Below are 17,186 nucleotides of genomic sequence, written 5' to 3'. Positions count from 1 at the left end.
CCCACCCAGGGAGGGGAGAGGGAGGGAGGGAGTCCTTTAAAGAGGGAACTGACAAGCAAATTTGTTCTTCGTATTGTGGAATAACGAGTAAGCACCCTAGCGGGAGAGAAAAGGAGACGAAAAAAAAAAAAATGGTGGCCACTGCGCACCCCCTCCCCCGAATCTGTGTTTGTTGTAGTCGAATAGGAGACCGAGCGATGGCCGTGATCTCGGGGTCCAAGGCGACATTTGTGAAATCATCCTTGAAGGGGGGGTCATCCCGTAGAGAGGAAAAGCGTCGGGACTTACGACGAAGTGCACCACAGCTGCATTTTTTTTTCTGTGATGCTCTGTTTTTTGTGTCGCTCACTGCCTCTCCGTTTCGTCGTAGCAACTCTCCCCCACTCCAGCGATCTTCACAATTTGTACTGCTTCCTTCTTTCCCTGCTTCTCTCCCTCCTCCCCCCCCCCCTAGTCTACTTACGAGGCAGTCTATTCGAATCACTCATTACATCATCAAGCCAAATAACGGGGCATATAAACACCGAGAAACCCGACAAAAAAATAAAAAATAAGTGGTGAGGGTCGCTAACACGCACGCACCTAGTCTCTCTCTCTTTTCCTCTCTCACACATACACAAACACACACACACACACACACTCGTTTGTTGGTGCTCGCGTTGTCACAGACGTGTATCCCGGGACCTTCCGTTTTTTTTTTATCGGGTGTTGCGACTTTGAGGGGGTGGGGGGAGGTACGTACGCAGGCATCGAAGCGTCTTTCTCCGGGTTTGCCTTTGTGTTTGCTTCACCTTCCACTCACGTCACACACAGAGGGGAGGAGGAGGGAAGGAGAGGGAGGGTGCCAAGCAAGGCAACACGCCGCCCTCATTTTTTACACGCTGGCTCGGGTGTCTTTGCATTTGGCTCGTGCATATTTTCTTGCTGCGGAGATTAAGGCGAGGTCTCTTTCACTTGTTTTCACAGCCGCTTCACTGCCGTTGTGCTCTTGTGGGCGTTGTGCTCGTGTGTTTCAGGCGTAGGTGTTGTCGTCTTGTCACGTCGCCGCCTTGAAGTTGCTGCCGCCACGATGCGCGCGTCGAACGACCTTCTCGGGTCGAGTAAAAGCTCTTCCTTTTTGTCCAAGGCGCGTGTGACCTACAAGCGTTACCTCGATGCATCGGTGCCGCACCGTGGACTACGGTGGTGCTTCTTCGCTTTCCTAGCCATTTTGTACCTGGCACGCGTGGTCACTTTCGGAGGCTTCTACGTCGTTACCTACGGCTTGTGTATCCACTTGCTCTACTTGCTTCTGTTGCTCATCACGCCGTTGTCAGATCCAGAGGAGAGCGAGAGCACGTCGCTGCCAACGACACACGCGGACGGCGATGAGTACCGGCCCTTCATGCCAAAGGTGCAAGAGTTCGTGATATGGAAAAAGATGTTCACTGTGCTGTCTATCTGTATTTTTTTGACGTTGTTTCCTTTCCTTGACATCCCCGTCTTTTGGCCGATCCTCGTGCTTTACTTTCTCATGCTGTTCGCCACGCAAATAGGCGGGAGGGTGCGGCATATGATCAAGCACGGCTATGTTCCGTGGAACAGCGGCAAGCCCAGGTTCGTGCCCAAGAACGCGTCTTGAGATGGGAGGAGGAGGAGGAGGAGGAGGGTCCACCGTAGTGAACGGCTTACACCGTCATCCAGCCTTCAGTTCCTGCTCTGTTTGTATCTGCCCGCCGTTTCCTTTTACCTTCCTTTCTGCGCCGTGAGACATTTGAGACTAGGCTTTGCATGCTGTGCAACACTCCCCCCACCTCTGTAGCCTAATGTCTTTCTCCATCACGCTTAGTGTAGAAAATTAGTGGCATGCGCACGATCAGCAAAAACGTCTGGGGGGGGGGGGATGCTGCGTGGATCCGACACAGACGGACCTGCAAAGGAGCTGTAGTGTGGGCCCCGCGTGAGTTATGACGGGAAGGGCATCGGGGTAGGGGAGAGAGAGAGAGGATGGTGCGTGCGCGACGAAACATTTGTGCTTTGCGGTTCTTCGTTTGCCGCTATTTGTATCGCCACCTCCCGACTTTGTTCTTGTCTAGACATTTTTTTATTCTGGGTCTCTGTGTATGATGGCTTATGTGATGTGACGCTCTTGCACGATTTCTAATGCCCTTCCCCCTTTCCTAATGCTGGAGGACATCCCCAGGGCAGCAGGCTCACTTTTGCTTCACGGTTGCTTCCCTTATTACAAACGGTGCAACTCACACGCATACACGCACACTGATAGCGAGACGAAACATCAACATGTAAGTTATGGACACGAGGAGGCGGATAATAGGAGGTGGCGGCGGCGGCGGAAGGGATCTGTGTGTGCTTGTGCCTGTGCCTGTGTGTGTGTGTGTGTGTGTGTGACGGGTTCGGGGCGAGGGGGGGGGAGGGCAGGCGGCGGCAGCGGGGCATTGCACCCTGTGAGAGAGCAGAAGATCGACAAGTAAAACCAATTTTTTCCCTCCTTGAAAAGTATATAAACAAGTTGAGTGGGGAGGGCGCAATACACATACGCAGAAATACGCCGCGCTCCCTGCCCCCTTCCCTTTTTTTCTCCGCGTTGTAGTTTTCTGTTTCCTCACCCACACCCCGTGAACGGTCTCGCATTCCCCCCCCCTCAACCCTTTATCCCCTCTCGTTCTCTCCTCCTGCTCGCAGGGTGGTCTGGCCAGAGGAGGAGGGGTGGTGGTGGTGGTGGTTATGCACGACAGAATACGCATGTGTGGCCTGCAAATGCCACTCTTTTCCCTCTTGCCCCCCAAAAGAAAGGGTTTCCTACACCCCCCCCCCCATGCACCTGTTCTCCATCGTTTCGTTTTTTATCGCTGCCGTATTGAGTCGTCTCGTGTGTGTGTGTGTGTAGAGAGAGAGACCAACGCGCAGCTTGTCTTTGTTGGAGGCTCGATGCTGAGAGTGAATAAGATGTGAACGTTCAGTGGAGGAGAGGTCGTTGGACAGTGACTGCCCCTATGCATGAAGGCACTTTCCTTTTCGTTATTGTGCAACGTGCGGCAGCGTTCACCGCTGCCATTTTCTTACTCAATGGTTTCTCTCCTACACACGCGCACACATGTTTTATCGGGTTGTTTGCGAATGCACTTTGGTGTATTTCGATTTTTCTCTTCCTTCTTGATGTGCTTCTTGTTGCTCCTGAATAACTCGCTCCAACACACTCACGCACTCGCTGAAGCCCCTCCCCTCCCCTCCCCTCCCCCCCCCTGGCTAGAGCAACAGTTCGTGCTCACGAGCCCGCAATGCCACGCACCTCACTGCCTACTGACGCCCTCTTCGACGGGTTTCATGTAAGTAAGTGGGTGTGTATTTTGGTGTGTCGAGGAGGGGAGGAGGCACGATCTCTTCAGCCGTGTCCTGACATGAGATTTCGCTCTCCCTCCCCAAGAATTGTAGGCGTTCTTGACATTTCCATTGCTCTTCTACCACTTCGCCCTCCCTCCTCTCTTCTTGTGTCGCTGTTCCCCTCTCTCGCCCCTCCCGCGCCCGTTCTGTCTTTCATATCCGGCGTGTTCGTGTAGTGGCTGTGGTGGCTTTGCGTTTAGTCTCGTTTGTTTGTTTTCTGACCTCTTTGTGTATACGTCTGTCCGCATACATATATATATATATATATATATCCCCATCCCCATCCCCGCCCCCCTCCCCCATCTCCTGGTCCTTCCTACTACTACCTCATTCACGGACAGTTGGCCTCTGAGAGTCGAACTCCCCTCCCCCTCCCTTCCCCTCCCTTCCCCCTCCCGCGCAGCTGTAGCAGCGCAACAACAACAAAAGCAAGCTTGAGAGAGAGAGACGACGTGAGAAGCACACACATACAACAAAAAACTCCCAGAATCCCTTGCAGGGGCGGGTGAAAAGAGGAGACGTGGCGGTGAACAGGGTGCCCCCCCCCTTCGGGACGTTATCCACATACGTATATTACGCACCATCGCTTGGTGCCGCATCTGACCTCCACTATCTAACCCACATTCATTTTTCTCCTCCAGAATCAGCACCGGCGCCATGTCGAACGAGAAAGGCGCGTGTCAGACGACGAATACCGTCCGCGTGAAGGACGACGACAAGGAGGAGAAGGAGATCATCCCACTGGACAAGGACGACATCGCACTGTTGAACCTCTACGGCTCCGGTCCCTACCATGCAAGCATCAAGGAGCTAGAAGAGTTTGTTAAATCTCATGTGGAGGAGCTGAACAAAATGGGTGGCATGAAAGGAAGTGAGATGGGTCTTGCACCGGCGGTACAGTGGGACCTCAACAGCGACCAGAAGGTTCTTGAGCGGGAAAATGCTCTACACGTTGGCCGCTGCGAGCGCATTCTCAACAAAGGCCAAGAGGACGCCAAGTATGTGATCAGCATCCGCGATCACGCCAAGTACGTTGTCACCATCGGTGAGCGTGTTGCGCCGGAAGATATCGAGGAATCCATGCGTGTTGGCATCGTCATGGGCTACAGCAAAATCCAAATTGAGATCCCGCTGCCGCCGCGTATCGACCGGTCTGTGTCGATGATGCAGGTGGAGGACAAACCCGATGTGACCTACGCCGACGTTGGAGGTGTCAAAGAGCAGATCGAACGCATCCGGGAGGTGGTGGAGCTGCCCATCACGCACCCTGAAAAGTACACGCAGCTCGGCATTGATCCCCCGAAAGGTGTGCTGCTTTACGGCCCTCCTGGCACCGGCAAGACGCTGCTGGCCAAGGCCGTAGCAAACCGCACAGATGCGACGTTTATTCGAGTCATCGGCTCCGAGCTGGTGCAGCGATATATCGGCGAGGGCGCCCGCATGATTCGTGAGATCTTCCAGCTGGCGCGCACCAAGAAGGCGTGCATCATTTTCTTTGATGAAGTTGATGCCGTCGGCGGCAGCCGTGGCAGTGGCGACGGCGATGACGAGATCCAGCGCACCATGTTGGAGATGGTGAATCAGATGGACGGGTTCGACTCACGTGGTAACATCAAGGTGATCATGGCGACAAACCGACCCGATACATTAGACCCCGCCCTGACCCGTCCGGGACGCATGGATCGCAAGCTCGAGATCGGTCTGCCGGACTTGGAGGGCCGCACGAACATCCTCCGCATCCACTCGCGCTCTCTCTCATGCGAGAAGGATGTGCGCTTTGAGTTGATTGCCCGGCTGTGCCCAAACACTACCGGAGCTGATCTGCGGTCGGTTTGCACAGAGGCTGGCATGTTCGCTATTCGCGCCCGCCGCAAGACGATCAACGAGAAAGACTTTTTAGACTCGGTCAACAAAGTAGTCAAGGGTCAGCACAAGTTCAGTGCTACTGCGAAATACATGGTTTACAATTGAATCGTTTGTTTTTTGTGTGTGTGTGTGTGTCTTTCGCGATGCACTCCGATGCGGGGCGAGAGAGCTTTTCGTATGTATTGAGGGTTTCCTCCCTCTGAAGAGAAAAAAGGTGTATATATGTGTGTGTGTATGTGTGTGTGTGTGTGTGTGTGTGTGTGTGTGTGTGTCTGTGTTGCCGTGGACACTCGCGAGGCAGACCGGCGGCAGTAGCAGCAACAGCGGTTATGTCGGTGACGGAACAGTGGGTGGTGGTGGTGGTGGTGGCGCCATGAAAGGTCGATGAGCGTTTTTTTATTTTTGCATCAATGTCCTTGTTGATTGTTATTGCTCGGGTAGTGGGGGTGATTAGGCAGGGGTTGAGCAACAACTGTAGCAGGGGTGGGCTGACGTTCTGGGGCGGAGAGGGGGAGGTCAGCGCACAAGAAGCTGTGTTACACCAACATGAACATAAGGCACGTATCCAGCGTGTCGCTTCCCTCCTTGCACCTTCTCTCTGCTGGGCTATGTTCTCCAACTATCTTTCAATCCCTACCTCTTGACTCTTGTTTTTGCTACTGTGGCGTCGTTGCACTGGTTTCATCTCCTACCACCCCCCCCCCCCCACGCTCGCCCCTCCTCCCTGTAAAGGACAGGACATGACGCTACAGCAAGATGGTGGCCGCTTGCGCCCCTTCTCGTTTGTTTATATTCTCAGCCCTGTGACGGAGAGAGCAGTTGTGCTGCTCACCCCCCACTTGATCGAATCCGTTTCTATTTTTGATTCTCAGTATGCAACTCGGCAAAGAGCGACTAGCCCGAAAGGCTGACGAGAGAGGCAGCTGATCAATTGGCTCGCGATCGGCTCATGCTCTGTTGTGTAGAGTCTGGCGGGAACCAGTGGGGCTGTGCAGTTGTGTGTGCTCGTGTGTGTGTAAAGGGTAGAGGCATGTGCGCAAAGGATCACATCTGTGATGGTCTCTCTTTTTTTTTCTCTCTCTCTCACGCTTTGTCTTGCCAGTCTTGGTCTATCTCTGTGCGTTTCTTTATGCACCTCCAACATGATGTGATGTGTGCTCGCGAATGGATGCGCATGTACTTGTGCGGGTGTGTTGCAGAATTATTGCCGCGTAGGCAAGGCAGATTGGATGTGCGACAAACGGTGCATCGGGGCCAGTCTGCCAGAGGCGGTGTGTGACCCATGCCGCATTTTGTTCTCCTTCTGCCCCCCCCCCCTCCTCCCTCCTTACTCCCATGCTTCTTTCGCTTCTCCTCGTTTCCCAGGCGTGGTGTCCACATCCATAGCCTTTCAACCCCTTCCTCCCCCCCCCCATTCTCCTGCTCCCCCATTCCTTTGGTACCTTGGGTTGCAGGGGAGGTGCCGAGAGCCGCATCCGGGGTGTGCTTCCACCTCTGTTCAGAAGGACACGCGATAATACATTTGGAAGCAAGAGGAAACGAATAGCGACAGCCCGGTTGAAAAGGGAGAGATCCACTGGTCCATCTTGTCCACGAGACCAACTGGACAAGCTGTGTTGTTTTTCTGACCCCTACATCTGGTTTTACAACCGGTGCGCCGTTCGACGTGGCGTTGCATTCCTCACACACACACACACGCGCACGCGCACACACACACCCCTCTTGACGTTTTTTTTTGTCGCTTTATGTGGTTGTGTCATGATCCATAAGCAGACGGCGAGCTCGATTGAGGTGGCTGTCCGTGTTCGACCGATCTGTTTCAATTCACACGAGACGAAGACGGCCTGGCGCGTCGATGCAACATCGCTCACGGAGATCGCCCATCCGGATAACGTGTTTACCTTTGATCACGTCTACGATGCCGCCGCAACGACGGTGGAGGTGTACAGGCGCAATGTGCAGCGCAGCATTGTGGAGCGGGTGGCGCAGGGGTACAATGGCACTGTCTTCGCCTACGGTCAGACCGGGAGCGGCAAGTCGTACACGATGTTCGGCGATACTGCAGGCCAGTCGCCTGGTCTCATCCGCCTTGCCGTTCATGATCTCTTCAAGGTTCTCACTGCTGAGCAGCGACAAAAGCCTTACATGCATACAGGGGTCTTTGTTTCTGTGTTGGAAATCTACAATGAGCAGCTGCGCGACTTGCTTCGAAGCGGCGACGCCGGTGGCAGCGGTGCCAACGGTGCGTCGTCCGCCGCTTCCCCTCGCGGATCGACGTCGGCCTCGTCACCAGCCACCATAGTTCCACCCGTGGCATCACCGCCAGTTGTTGGCATTCGCGAGAATGCCCACGGCGTGTATGTGCACAACGCCCTTCGCGCACAAGTGGCGTCAGAACAGGAGTGCACCGCCGTCATCTACGCCCACGCGGCCTCACGCGTCTCAGCGGCGACGGCGATGAACGAGTACTCTAGCCGTTCCCACTGTGTGGTTCGCATATCTGTAGAGCGCTCATACTACCTCGAGGACGCGCTTCCTGAGGCAGACGAGGGAGAAGACGATGGCGACATGTGTGCCGAGGAGGACGACAGCGACGGTGACGGTTGTGCCTCCTCCAAGCAGACTGGGCGGAGTGACACGAACAGTTCAGACGGTACGGTAGCGCCCCGCGGCAAGAGGGCTGTCAAGCACAAGAAGAAGGTCATCTCGACGCTCAACATGGTCGACCTGGCGGGATCGGAGCGGGTGGCAAAGACGGGCGCCACGGGGATGCGCATGATTGAGGGTGGTCATATCAACAAGTCCCTCGCCACTCTCACCACCGTTATCAACCGCTTGGCCAGGGAGGCAAGTCACCTGCACACGGGCAATGCCGCCCCCTTTATCCCCTACCGCGATTCTCGGCTAACTCACCTGCTGAAGACTGCCATCGGAGGCAACTCGTTCACAGTTGTACTGTGCTGCATCACCCCCGCCATCGAGAGCGCCAACGAGTCGCGCAGCACTCTACAGTTTGCCTCCCGCGCAAAGCGCATCAAGAACAAAGTGCATATCAACGAGGTGGCCAACGCGCAGACGCGGGCTCGGGAGCTCGAGGCGGCGCTGCGGCACACGAAGAGGATGCTCATCGCCCAGACTCTTTACCTATGGAGCAAACAGTTACGAATACGCCAATATGAGGCGCAGCTGCTCCATGCGGGGCGAACAAAGTCGCCTCTGATGAGGGGGCTCGCGCCAAGCGCGTCTGATCCGGCACCGCTGATGAGCCAAGAGGAGCAGAAATCAGTGATCATTGCTCAGCTCACTGCTCGGAATAGTGCCCTGGAAGAGGAGCTTCGTGCGCTCAGAACCCGGATAGCGGTTGCGCCCGAGGGTGCAGACGGCGGGGATTGCATAGGGGTCTCGGATAGCGCTGGCTTAGCTCCCGCAACGGATCTTGCAGCTTTGCAACAGTCACTCAAATCCACTCAGCTGCTTTTGAAGGAGCGAGAGAGAGCTTTGGGGGCTACGCAGGCATCCCTCGGCGAGCTAGAGGCTCTTTGTCGGGAGCTGGAGACCGAGAATAAGTCTCAGGCGGACAAGATCAAAGAGCTTGCCGGTTGTAGTAGCGAGGCGGATGCGCTCATGAGCGCTTTCGATAAGGAGCGCAGCACGCTAAAGGAGGATCTGACGCTTCTGCGCTTACAGCTTCAGCAGAGTCAGGCGCAGCTCCTGGACAAGCACCGCGGTGACGACTACCTCGCCGAGCTCACCAGGTTGCATGTCGAGCATCAAAAACTCCAGTACTCGTACAGCCAGCTGAAGGAAAAGGCGGACCGCGAAAAGGCAGAGCTGATACAGCGCTTAAGCCGTCTTACCGAGAGCCACAACACCCTCGAGGACGACCTTGATGAGGCCAAAGACCATGGCAAGCTCGTCAACTCGTACCTCTGGCGTCTTCTTAGCGCAGCGGCGCAGGCGACGCAGGGGTCACCCTTGCAGATCAAAAATCCCACGGCCGCTGTGCGCGACGATCAGGTGGCGGCGGCGGTGCTGTCGCTCACCAATCTCGCTCATATCGCGAACAGCAAGCAGGACCACTGCGCCAGAGCTGGAGAAAGCGTGTCTCAACTCCAGCGTCGCATCCGCTTGCTCGAGGAACAGCTCGTCGCGAAGGACGCGCAGAGGGACGTACTCATCGATACGAAACTGAAGCGCATTCAGGGACTGGTGTTGCGCCTCCAGAATTATAATATCGCCTTGGTCGGAGAGGTGCGGCGTTGCTTCCATGAAAACGAGCAGCTCTTCGATATCGCCATGCAGACGGCAAAGACTCAAAAGAAGGTCGAGAAGGCGGGGCTGACAGTGCGGTCGCTAGAGGAGGCGCTGGATCGGGCCCGCTTTGCGCAACCCCCGCACAAGCCTTTCCACCATAACTGACCCACTCATCGTAGTAGCTGGCGGAAAGAGGGGTTGACGATACACACAACAGGGAGGGGAGGCGGAGTAAGGAGTCACGGTCACGACGTGAAAAAAAGCTGAGTGGGGAGAAGGCAGCAGCACCAGCCACACATCCTGTTGCATATATATTTAAACTTATTAGTTTCGTGGCTGCCGGTGCCTCTCCCTTTCTCTCTCCCTCCTTCTCTCTCCCTTTCTTCTGTGTTTCGCCTTCCCCCCTTCCCATTTACCTGCCTTGTCCTCTATCTCTTGCGGTGTGTGTGTGTGTGTGTGTGTGTGCTGGGGGGGGAGGGAGGGGAGGTCGCACGCATGTGGAGTGGAGTGGGATGTTCGTTTTTTTTTTGCTCCATGAAGGCGTACCTCGCACTTTCTCCCCCCTTTTAGCTGGTCGCACACCACTCCCAGTGAGAGGGATGTGCACATTTTCTTCTTCACGAATACACCCAACACCGAAAACCCAAACGAGAAAAAAAAAAGGGCTCGTGTGCGTGGTTCTTCCATACACACTACGAGCGCGTAGAGCAACAACTGAGCTCTCTCTCTTTCTCTCGTGTGTGTGTGTGTGGGCAGAGCCCATGGTGCTTCACACGGCATCAGATCATTGAGTAGTCTCAAGTGAAGCTTGGGGGGGGAAGGGGGGGTGCGGTCTCAGCTTCTCCTCCCCATCCTCATGCTGGTGCTGCTGCTACTGGTCGGCCACCTTGGTTCTCCCTCCCTGAATTCGCCTTTTTTTTTCTAACTCCACGTCACCTCCTCGTTATCACCAAGGTATTCCTCGGCCGCTTCTCCCTGTGCCCCTCTCACGTGGCAGGTGTCAAGGTCAAGGGCGTGGTGTGACGCTATCAGGCTTGGCCGTAGGATACACACACACACACACACGCACACAGGCGGTAAGTCAGAGCGCGCACTGAAGGGGGAATACATCTTTGCCTCCCCCTCCCTGCCTCGTCTGTTTTTGTTTGAGTGCGTGTTGCGGCTGTGCCTCGTTTGGTCTGCTGGCGCGAGAACGTCTGGGTTCTGTCTCCTTTCCTCCCTTTCCCCCCTTTTCCACCTTTCACCGGTGACGCTGCCAGCGGATGCCATCGATCCAAGTGGCGGGCCGTCATGGCTCCTACGCGACACAGTTCTGGAAGGCGTCGGCGTGGGCATCAAGGACTGCGAAGTTCAGAAATCGCGTCGAAATGCGCACCGCGTACAGTCGAAAGGCACTCGAGCGTCGTCTTGTACTGCCACTGGATAGCCACAACTGGATACGCGCGCTGGAGGTGCTGGGTGCGGGCTACGCACGCCTCGGTCGGACGCCAGAGCACTTCCAGAGAGTTCTGCGGGACATGGTAGAGCATAGCGGCCCCTACACCGACCGCGCTCCGTGGCCTTCGTCCGCCTCCCGGAAACCCTCTCCGACGCCGTTGCCACAGTGTGTTGAGGGGGGTGCAGAGCCCCGTCGTATCCTCTGTGGTGACGGAGCGCAAGGGTCAGGAAGGGCTGCGAAGAGTACCGCGGGAAGTAAAGGGGCAGCTGAGATCCTTCCAGCCGTGGACGCGTTACGGGACAAGGCCTACGCCGGTGAGAACCCCTCGAACCAATCCTTTTGGGTCACACTGGTGTGGTCGTATTGCACTCTTGACCAACCCGGCCGTGCACTTGACACATTTCACCTTGCTAGGCGGCGCTTTCACTTCTCGACGGCGACCACGCGGCACATGGCGACGTTGCTGCTCCCTGTTTTGTGCCGGCACGCGCAGCTAGAGGAGGCGATCAGCTTGTACGAGACGTTCTTGAAGGGGGATGGTGCCAAGGAGAATTCGAACGACCCCCCCACATCATCGCATCATTGCAGCCACATTGAAGATACCGAGGCTCGACGGTGGATCGCCGAGGCAGCCGCTCGGCGAGGTGATTTGAAGCGGGCGCAAGAGTTTGCCGCGGGTGCAAGTCGGTCGCCAAACGGTGCACCTACTGCAGTCGATGACGATCACTTCATTCACAACGGCATGCCTTCGCGCCCTACGATCGACTCACTTTTCCATCACACGACCACGTCGAACACGTCGTCTTTCTTGTGCGGCAGCACACCCGTCTCTGCCGCAGGAAAGGGTAACGATGGGGGAGGAAGCCAGCAGACAGCGCCGCTCCCTGCGTCCCCGTCGTCACGCATGCCACTGCTACACACACTCAGTCGCGAGGCGGTGCGCCAACTCTTTCGCTCTCTCTGCCGAAGTGGCAGTGCGTCGGATTCGAATCCTCAGTTTCGTGATGCGGTTTGCTGCTGGGAACACCTGTACGGCCCTGCTCTAGGGGGAGCACCTGTCGCTGGTGGCGATGCCGTGGGCGGCCGTCCTGACGATGGCATTCAGCGTCTCAAGCGCTCCCCGCCAGTCGAAGATGTGCACGAGTTTCTGAACTTGTTGGCGTCGCTTGGGCGATGGCAAGATGCGCTTTCCATGTTCTGCCATCTTTATCTGAACAGACCTGCCTCCCTCTACCTCTCGGCGACCCTCTCTGACCTTCGCACACTATCGCCTTTCAGAGGGAATACAGGTGGTTCCTTGATTGCATCTGCGATAGACGAGGCCTCCACACCAGCAGCCTCACCTCAACTCGACTCCATTGTCCTGAATTTGCTGTTTTCGTCCTTCCCGGTTGCCGAGGCGCCGCTGTACGTGCGAACAACAAAGTTGGTATCCACTGCGCGGGCGACTGCCTTGAAAGAGAACCACCCGCAGCTGTCGCCACAGCAATCCTCCGCTGTTCGAGAGGAATGTGGGCTGCAGCTGCCGGCATCCGCCGTCCCCGTGACAGTTGTCCGTCTATTTGATGACTTACTGCTTATGCGAGATGACATGGTGCTCACGGATTTCGTCATGGCTGCTATCGGACCGGCACTGCTGCAGTTGGGGCAATCAGAGCGCGTCTTCGACCTCCTGACACGCACGCCGATGATGGCGGCGGCTTCGCAACGGAGGGCACCGGTGTACGTGTCGAGCGAGCACCAAGCGCTGAAGGCTGAGCTGGTCGCGCTTGGCTATGCGGCGTTTGCGTTGTGCTCTTCATCAACGCGGCGGGGTGAAATGGTGCGACAGCAGCCTCACTTGTTTCCACCGGAGGTGGTGCGCCGCCTCACGAGTGAAGGTGAGGAAAACACGTTACCTGGCTACGCTGTCCTCGAAGGCCCTCACGTCTTCGAGACGTATTCCCGCGTGGCAAAGGGGCCGACTGCGGCTGCTGATACCGTCAAGCTGGACTCTTCGTTGACGCGCCACTCCAGTGTCACTCGACAGGACGAGTGCAATGACATCAGCTCTCTACGGTCGTGCAACACCGCAAACACTGCGAGCACCGCAAATCTTTCTTTATTGGACATGAAATGGCATGCCGTTACTGCCACTTCCGCTGGCAGTGCAGAAGGGCGCACCGCCGTGGCGCGGTCACGTCGACAGTCCAGCTCCGCCACACTCACCTCTCTCGCGGATGATGCAATCCGCCGCGATTACGTCCACTTGAACGAGCGTCGCCGAGACGCTTTCAGGGGCACCCACGCCGATGCCGAGCGCGACCCGCGGCCGGTGCCTAAGGGTTTGCACGATCACGCGAGTGGTTGGGACTTCTTTGGGCGCGGCGGCGAGATGGTCTTTGGTAATCACAAGAGTACCCCGCACCCTTTCACGATGCGTCCAAAGGTGATGCGGGATTTGCGGAACCCGTACCGGGGATGGCACCCACGCCAAAACAGCTCGCTTGGGCACAAGGAAAACGTGATCAAGTGGAATGGCAAGAGCGCCGTTTGATCCGATGAGTAGGGGTGCCGTGCATGTGACCGTGACACGGTCCCCCCCCCTCCCTCCATTCCCCCGGCGCTAACACGTTTCTTCGGTCTGCGGCATTCCCGGTAAGTTTCACCAATTGTGTGGTCCTCTCACCGAAACTAGCGAAGGCCACTTCCATTCCTCCAACCCATTTTTTTTTTGTACTCGAGTCTGGTGGCGCAAAAAAAAAGAAAACATGGAAAGATGACGACGACATTCCTCAGACCCATTTGCCACATTTCCCTGGTTGACTTATGCATGTGTGCGTGGGTTTCTTGATTTGCCCCCACCACCACCAACAACGCAGAATAGAGTGCGGTGACGTGTGACGCAGTTTTTCGCCGTCGCTCTGGCAATGCCATCGTGAAGCCGAGACTCTCTCTCTCTCTTGTTGAACTTCTTTTAACCTCCTTCGGCCTGCCTCGCTTTTTTTTTTGTATTTGCTGCACACTCTTGTGGTCCTATCGCTTGGTCGCCTGCTGTGAGATGATATTGGCGTAAGGTGGATGGGTCAGTGGCAGCAGCGGCGGCGGCGGCAGGGTGGGGGGTGGGGGAGGAGGAAGAAGGGAGAGGGAGGGGAGGGTGCGGGCGAAGGTTGGGAGAATGCTACTGGCACGGGGGTCAAATGCAGCTTGTATCATGTCTGTCAAGTGGCACGGGCTAGCTTGAATCACTTTCCCTCTTTTCACTTCGCCTGTGTTTCTACACCCCCCTTTGGGGGTTTCTAGTGCTCGCCGTCGTCCTTGCGTTCGTGTGTGCCAGTGTGAATGGTCATGAGCAGCTTCCAAGCACAAGTGGCGAAGCTGGCGCGTGCGGCGGAGACGGTGTCTAGCGATGCTGCGCAGGGCCCCTCTGCCGTTGCGGTTTCGTTGAGCGAGGCGGCTCAGTCGCTTCCACCGCACATCATAGCCGCGACAGACCCTGTCAAGCTGAATAGGCAGGCTCCAATTTTTCGCTGCCCTGTCTGGGCAGATCTGCCATCGCGGCCGTTTCACCTTCACTGCGTGCGGGATGAGGTGCCTTACCCTGCGCTTGGCTTGCAGAGGTTTCCCTACTATCTCTTTGGCAAGAACTCGGTGTGCGACTACGTCCTGGAGCATCCTTCCATCAGCTCTGTCCACGCCGCAATCATTTTCAATAAGGAACACGCTTGCTTTGTGCTGCTAGACCTGGGCTCTACCAACGGGGTTCGTCTCCAGGGGAGGCGTGTGGAGCCTCGCAAGCCGATCCCCATTGCGGTCGGTGCAATCATGCAGTTTGGCTACAGCACTCGCACCTACGAACTCCGCGCGGGGGTACCACCAGCACTGAAGCGACCTCGCGAGCACCGTGACGAAGGTGTTGAGAGCCCACGAGGCGTGCTGGTGGCGGCATCGGGGGGAATCGGCCACTGCAACACAGACGATATGTCGGTCTCTGGCGCTGTCACCGACACCGCCGCCACCTTGGCGATGTTGCCGCGTACCGGAGTCACTTCGGGCACCAGTGGTGCGGCAGCTGCATCCCTGAAATCCGAAGGGCAGGTGGAGGCTGGACCTGCAACATCTGATTTTACTGGAAAGGGAGTCATTTCCAATGCCCCTGATGCTGTCACAGTAACGGTCGGATCGATTGCTGAGCCTGCATCGTCGTCAGCTGCTGCTGCCGCCATGATCCAGACAAACCCAGGTGCAATGGGTGTCTCACCAACAGAGGCTGTTGTCAGCTCCGCAGCAGCGGAGTACAGTCCGATTCACCTCTTCCAGCTTGTGATCAAACACAAAGATGTTGAGAATCCCGTCTCGCGAGGGCACAACAAAGGGGAGGTCATCACCCGCTCTCGAAGCGATGCGGTAGACATGGCGCGGTATATTCTAGCCGATCATCAGCGGCGAGTGCCGGTCGATCCAGCGCTGGGATTCTCACCGTGGACGGCGGAGGAGTTCGTTGCCGTCGTCGGCGAGTACTGCGAGGTCTCATCAAAGAAGAAGCGAGGCGATCTGGGGGTGATTGAGAAGGGCACCTTCGCGGACGAGATCGAGGAAGCAGCGTTCAGGCTGCGGTGTGGTGAGGTGAGCGCACCAGTGGAGACGCAGCTCGGTGTTCACCTCTTGTATCGCTGTGATTGAGCCTCTGTACGCGAGTGTGTGTGTGCCTGTATGTGCCTGTATATGTGTGTTCGAGGTATAATTAATTGCACTTGCAGGCAGAGATTTACCCCACCTTTGTGTGTACAGTACGGCAATCGATCCAGGAAAGGAAAACGACACCCCCCCCAAAAAAAGTATTCTTCTTTTTCATCTTTGAGCGTTTTTTTTTTGCGGGTGGGCGGGTGAGGCGCAGCTGCTTTGGCTGTTGCTGACGCGTTGCTTGTTTGTCTGCTATCCGGAGTGTGGGGGTGGTGGGGTGGGGTGGGGGTGGTGGCTCCTTTGTCCCACTATGGTGGCAGCTTTTGAGGACGCTGTGCCGGGGTGACACATGTGCTTTACACGCGCGTGACGGACACACGCGCAACATTGATGTCTCTCTCTCTCGTTTATCGGCGTGGATGACTGCTCCTCTCCGTTTCTCCTTTATTTCCCTTCTCTCTCTCCCCCGCCTCAATGCGCGTCTTTATCGCTTCATCTGCCTCCTCGACAACAGTGCGCATTCCTGGTAGACAACTCATGCATCTTTCCCGTGACAACACACATCGACCCCCCACCGCAGATAGTCAAACCTTCCCTACTGCGAGTTTACAGCTCTTCCTCCCTTTTTTCCCCTCTCGCCACGCAGGGCCTTCGAAAAAGTTCAACCCCCCCCTTTCTGGGGAAAAGAATAAGACCACCAGTAGCAGCAGCAGCAGCAGCAGCGGCTGAGGTGGTTTGTACGCTCACAAACGTGCGCGCCTGCAAACTGCGACGGGCCTATTCCCTCTCTACCCCTCCTTCGTCTTCCCAGCCGTGTGCAAACAAATACACGTACACCTGCGCACCGGTGGTTCAATTTATTTAGAAATATATTTTTTCTTCGTCTTCGAGCGTATGCATTTTTTTTTTTGGCTGCTATTGCTGACTGCGTGTTGCTGCATTTTTTTTTTCGATCCTCTCCTCCCTCTTCTGCTGAATCTCCACTTTTTCTTTTGCCAGTATTATAATCATCATTTGTGGGATCATCTCTCTTCCCCCCCCATCCCCTCCCTCCTCCATTTGGCTCAACGTATACGCGTATTCTAGTAAACGTCTCTTTCCTTCCACAATTTTTTGTTTCCTCAAGGCTTGTCTCATTTCCCCGTACTCCAATTCTTTTTTTCTGTTTTCTTCACCTCCCGTGTCTGTGTGTCTGTGTGTAGGGGGGGGAGAAGGGGAAGGAGGATACGGGAGGGAGTGAGTGAGTGGGTGGAGGGATTTATATTTCCACACGGTGCCCCCGGGTGCTTTACCGGCACCACACCCCGCATTAAAAAAATTCAAATCTGCGCTTTGCTTCATTTCCGCGCGCTCTTCTGTCCCCCGCCTCTTCGTACGTTGGTTCCCCTGCCCCCTCCTTTTTGAAAATTGTCGCTCCTTTCACTGGAGTCTCTGCGGCGTGCATCTCCCTTTCCCTGCAATAAGCAGAGGCCAACCCGGTTCACGCCCAGGTGATCTTCTCGCACACGACCGGTAAAGTATATCGCTTGTCTTCACCCTTATATATGTAAATAATTATATATATTATTGCTCCTCTTTTGTGGTC

The 17,186-nt window shown here is 56.0% G+C and overlaps 5 protein-coding genes across 5 annotated transcripts; all 5 read left to right on the top strand.

Annotated features, from left to right (window-relative positions):
• Positions 1 to 1,069: 1,069 nt before the first annotated feature.
• JKF63_04385 (uncharacterized protein) lies at positions 1,070 to 1,621 on the top strand (the record flags this gene model as incomplete). The annotated part of the gene is made up of 1 exon (XM_067900371.1): positions 1,070 to 1,621. The coding sequence occupies one exon, from the start codon at positions 1,070 to 1,072 to the stop codon at positions 1,619 to 1,621; it is 552 nt and encodes a 183-aa protein (XP_067757200.1).
• Positions 1,622 to 4,038: 2,417 nt separating this feature from the next.
• JKF63_04384 (uncharacterized protein) lies at positions 4,039 to 5,352 on the top strand (the record flags this gene model as incomplete). The annotated part of the gene is made up of 1 exon (XM_067900370.1): positions 4,039 to 5,352. One exon carries the CDS (start codon positions 4,039 to 4,041, stop codon positions 5,350 to 5,352), a length of 1,314 nt encoding a protein of 437 aa, XP_067757199.1.
• A 1,653-nt stretch (positions 5,353 to 7,005) lies between these two features.
• On the top strand, positions 7,006 to 9,666 carry JKF63_04383 (uncharacterized protein; the record flags this gene model as incomplete). The annotated part of the gene is made up of 1 exon (XM_067900369.1): positions 7,006 to 9,666. One exon carries the CDS (start codon positions 7,006 to 7,008, stop codon positions 9,664 to 9,666), a length of 2,661 nt encoding a protein of 886 aa, XP_067757198.1.
• Positions 9,667 to 10,763: 1,097 nt separating this feature from the next.
• On the top strand, positions 10,764 to 13,475 carry JKF63_04382 (uncharacterized protein; the record flags this gene model as incomplete). The annotated part of the gene is made up of 1 exon (XM_067900368.1): positions 10,764 to 13,475. One exon carries the CDS (start codon positions 10,764 to 10,766, stop codon positions 13,473 to 13,475), a length of 2,712 nt encoding a protein of 903 aa, XP_067757197.1.
• A 785-nt stretch (positions 13,476 to 14,260) lies between these two features.
• Positions 14,261 to 15,601, top strand: JKF63_04381 (uncharacterized protein; the record flags this gene model as incomplete). The annotated part of the gene is made up of 1 exon (XM_067900367.1): positions 14,261 to 15,601. The coding sequence occupies one exon, from the start codon at positions 14,261 to 14,263 to the stop codon at positions 15,599 to 15,601; it is 1,341 nt and encodes a 446-aa protein (XP_067757196.1).
• Positions 15,602 to 17,186: the final 1,585 nt, after the last annotated feature.

This window comes from Porcisia hertigi, chromosome 22 (genome assembly GCF_017918235.1).
Source record: "Porcisia hertigi strain C119 chromosome 22, whole genome shotgun sequence".
NCBI lineage: Eukaryota > Euglenozoa > Kinetoplastea > Trypanosomatida > Trypanosomatidae > Porcisia > Porcisia hertigi.
This window is presented reverse-complemented; position numbering and strand designations above follow the sequence as displayed.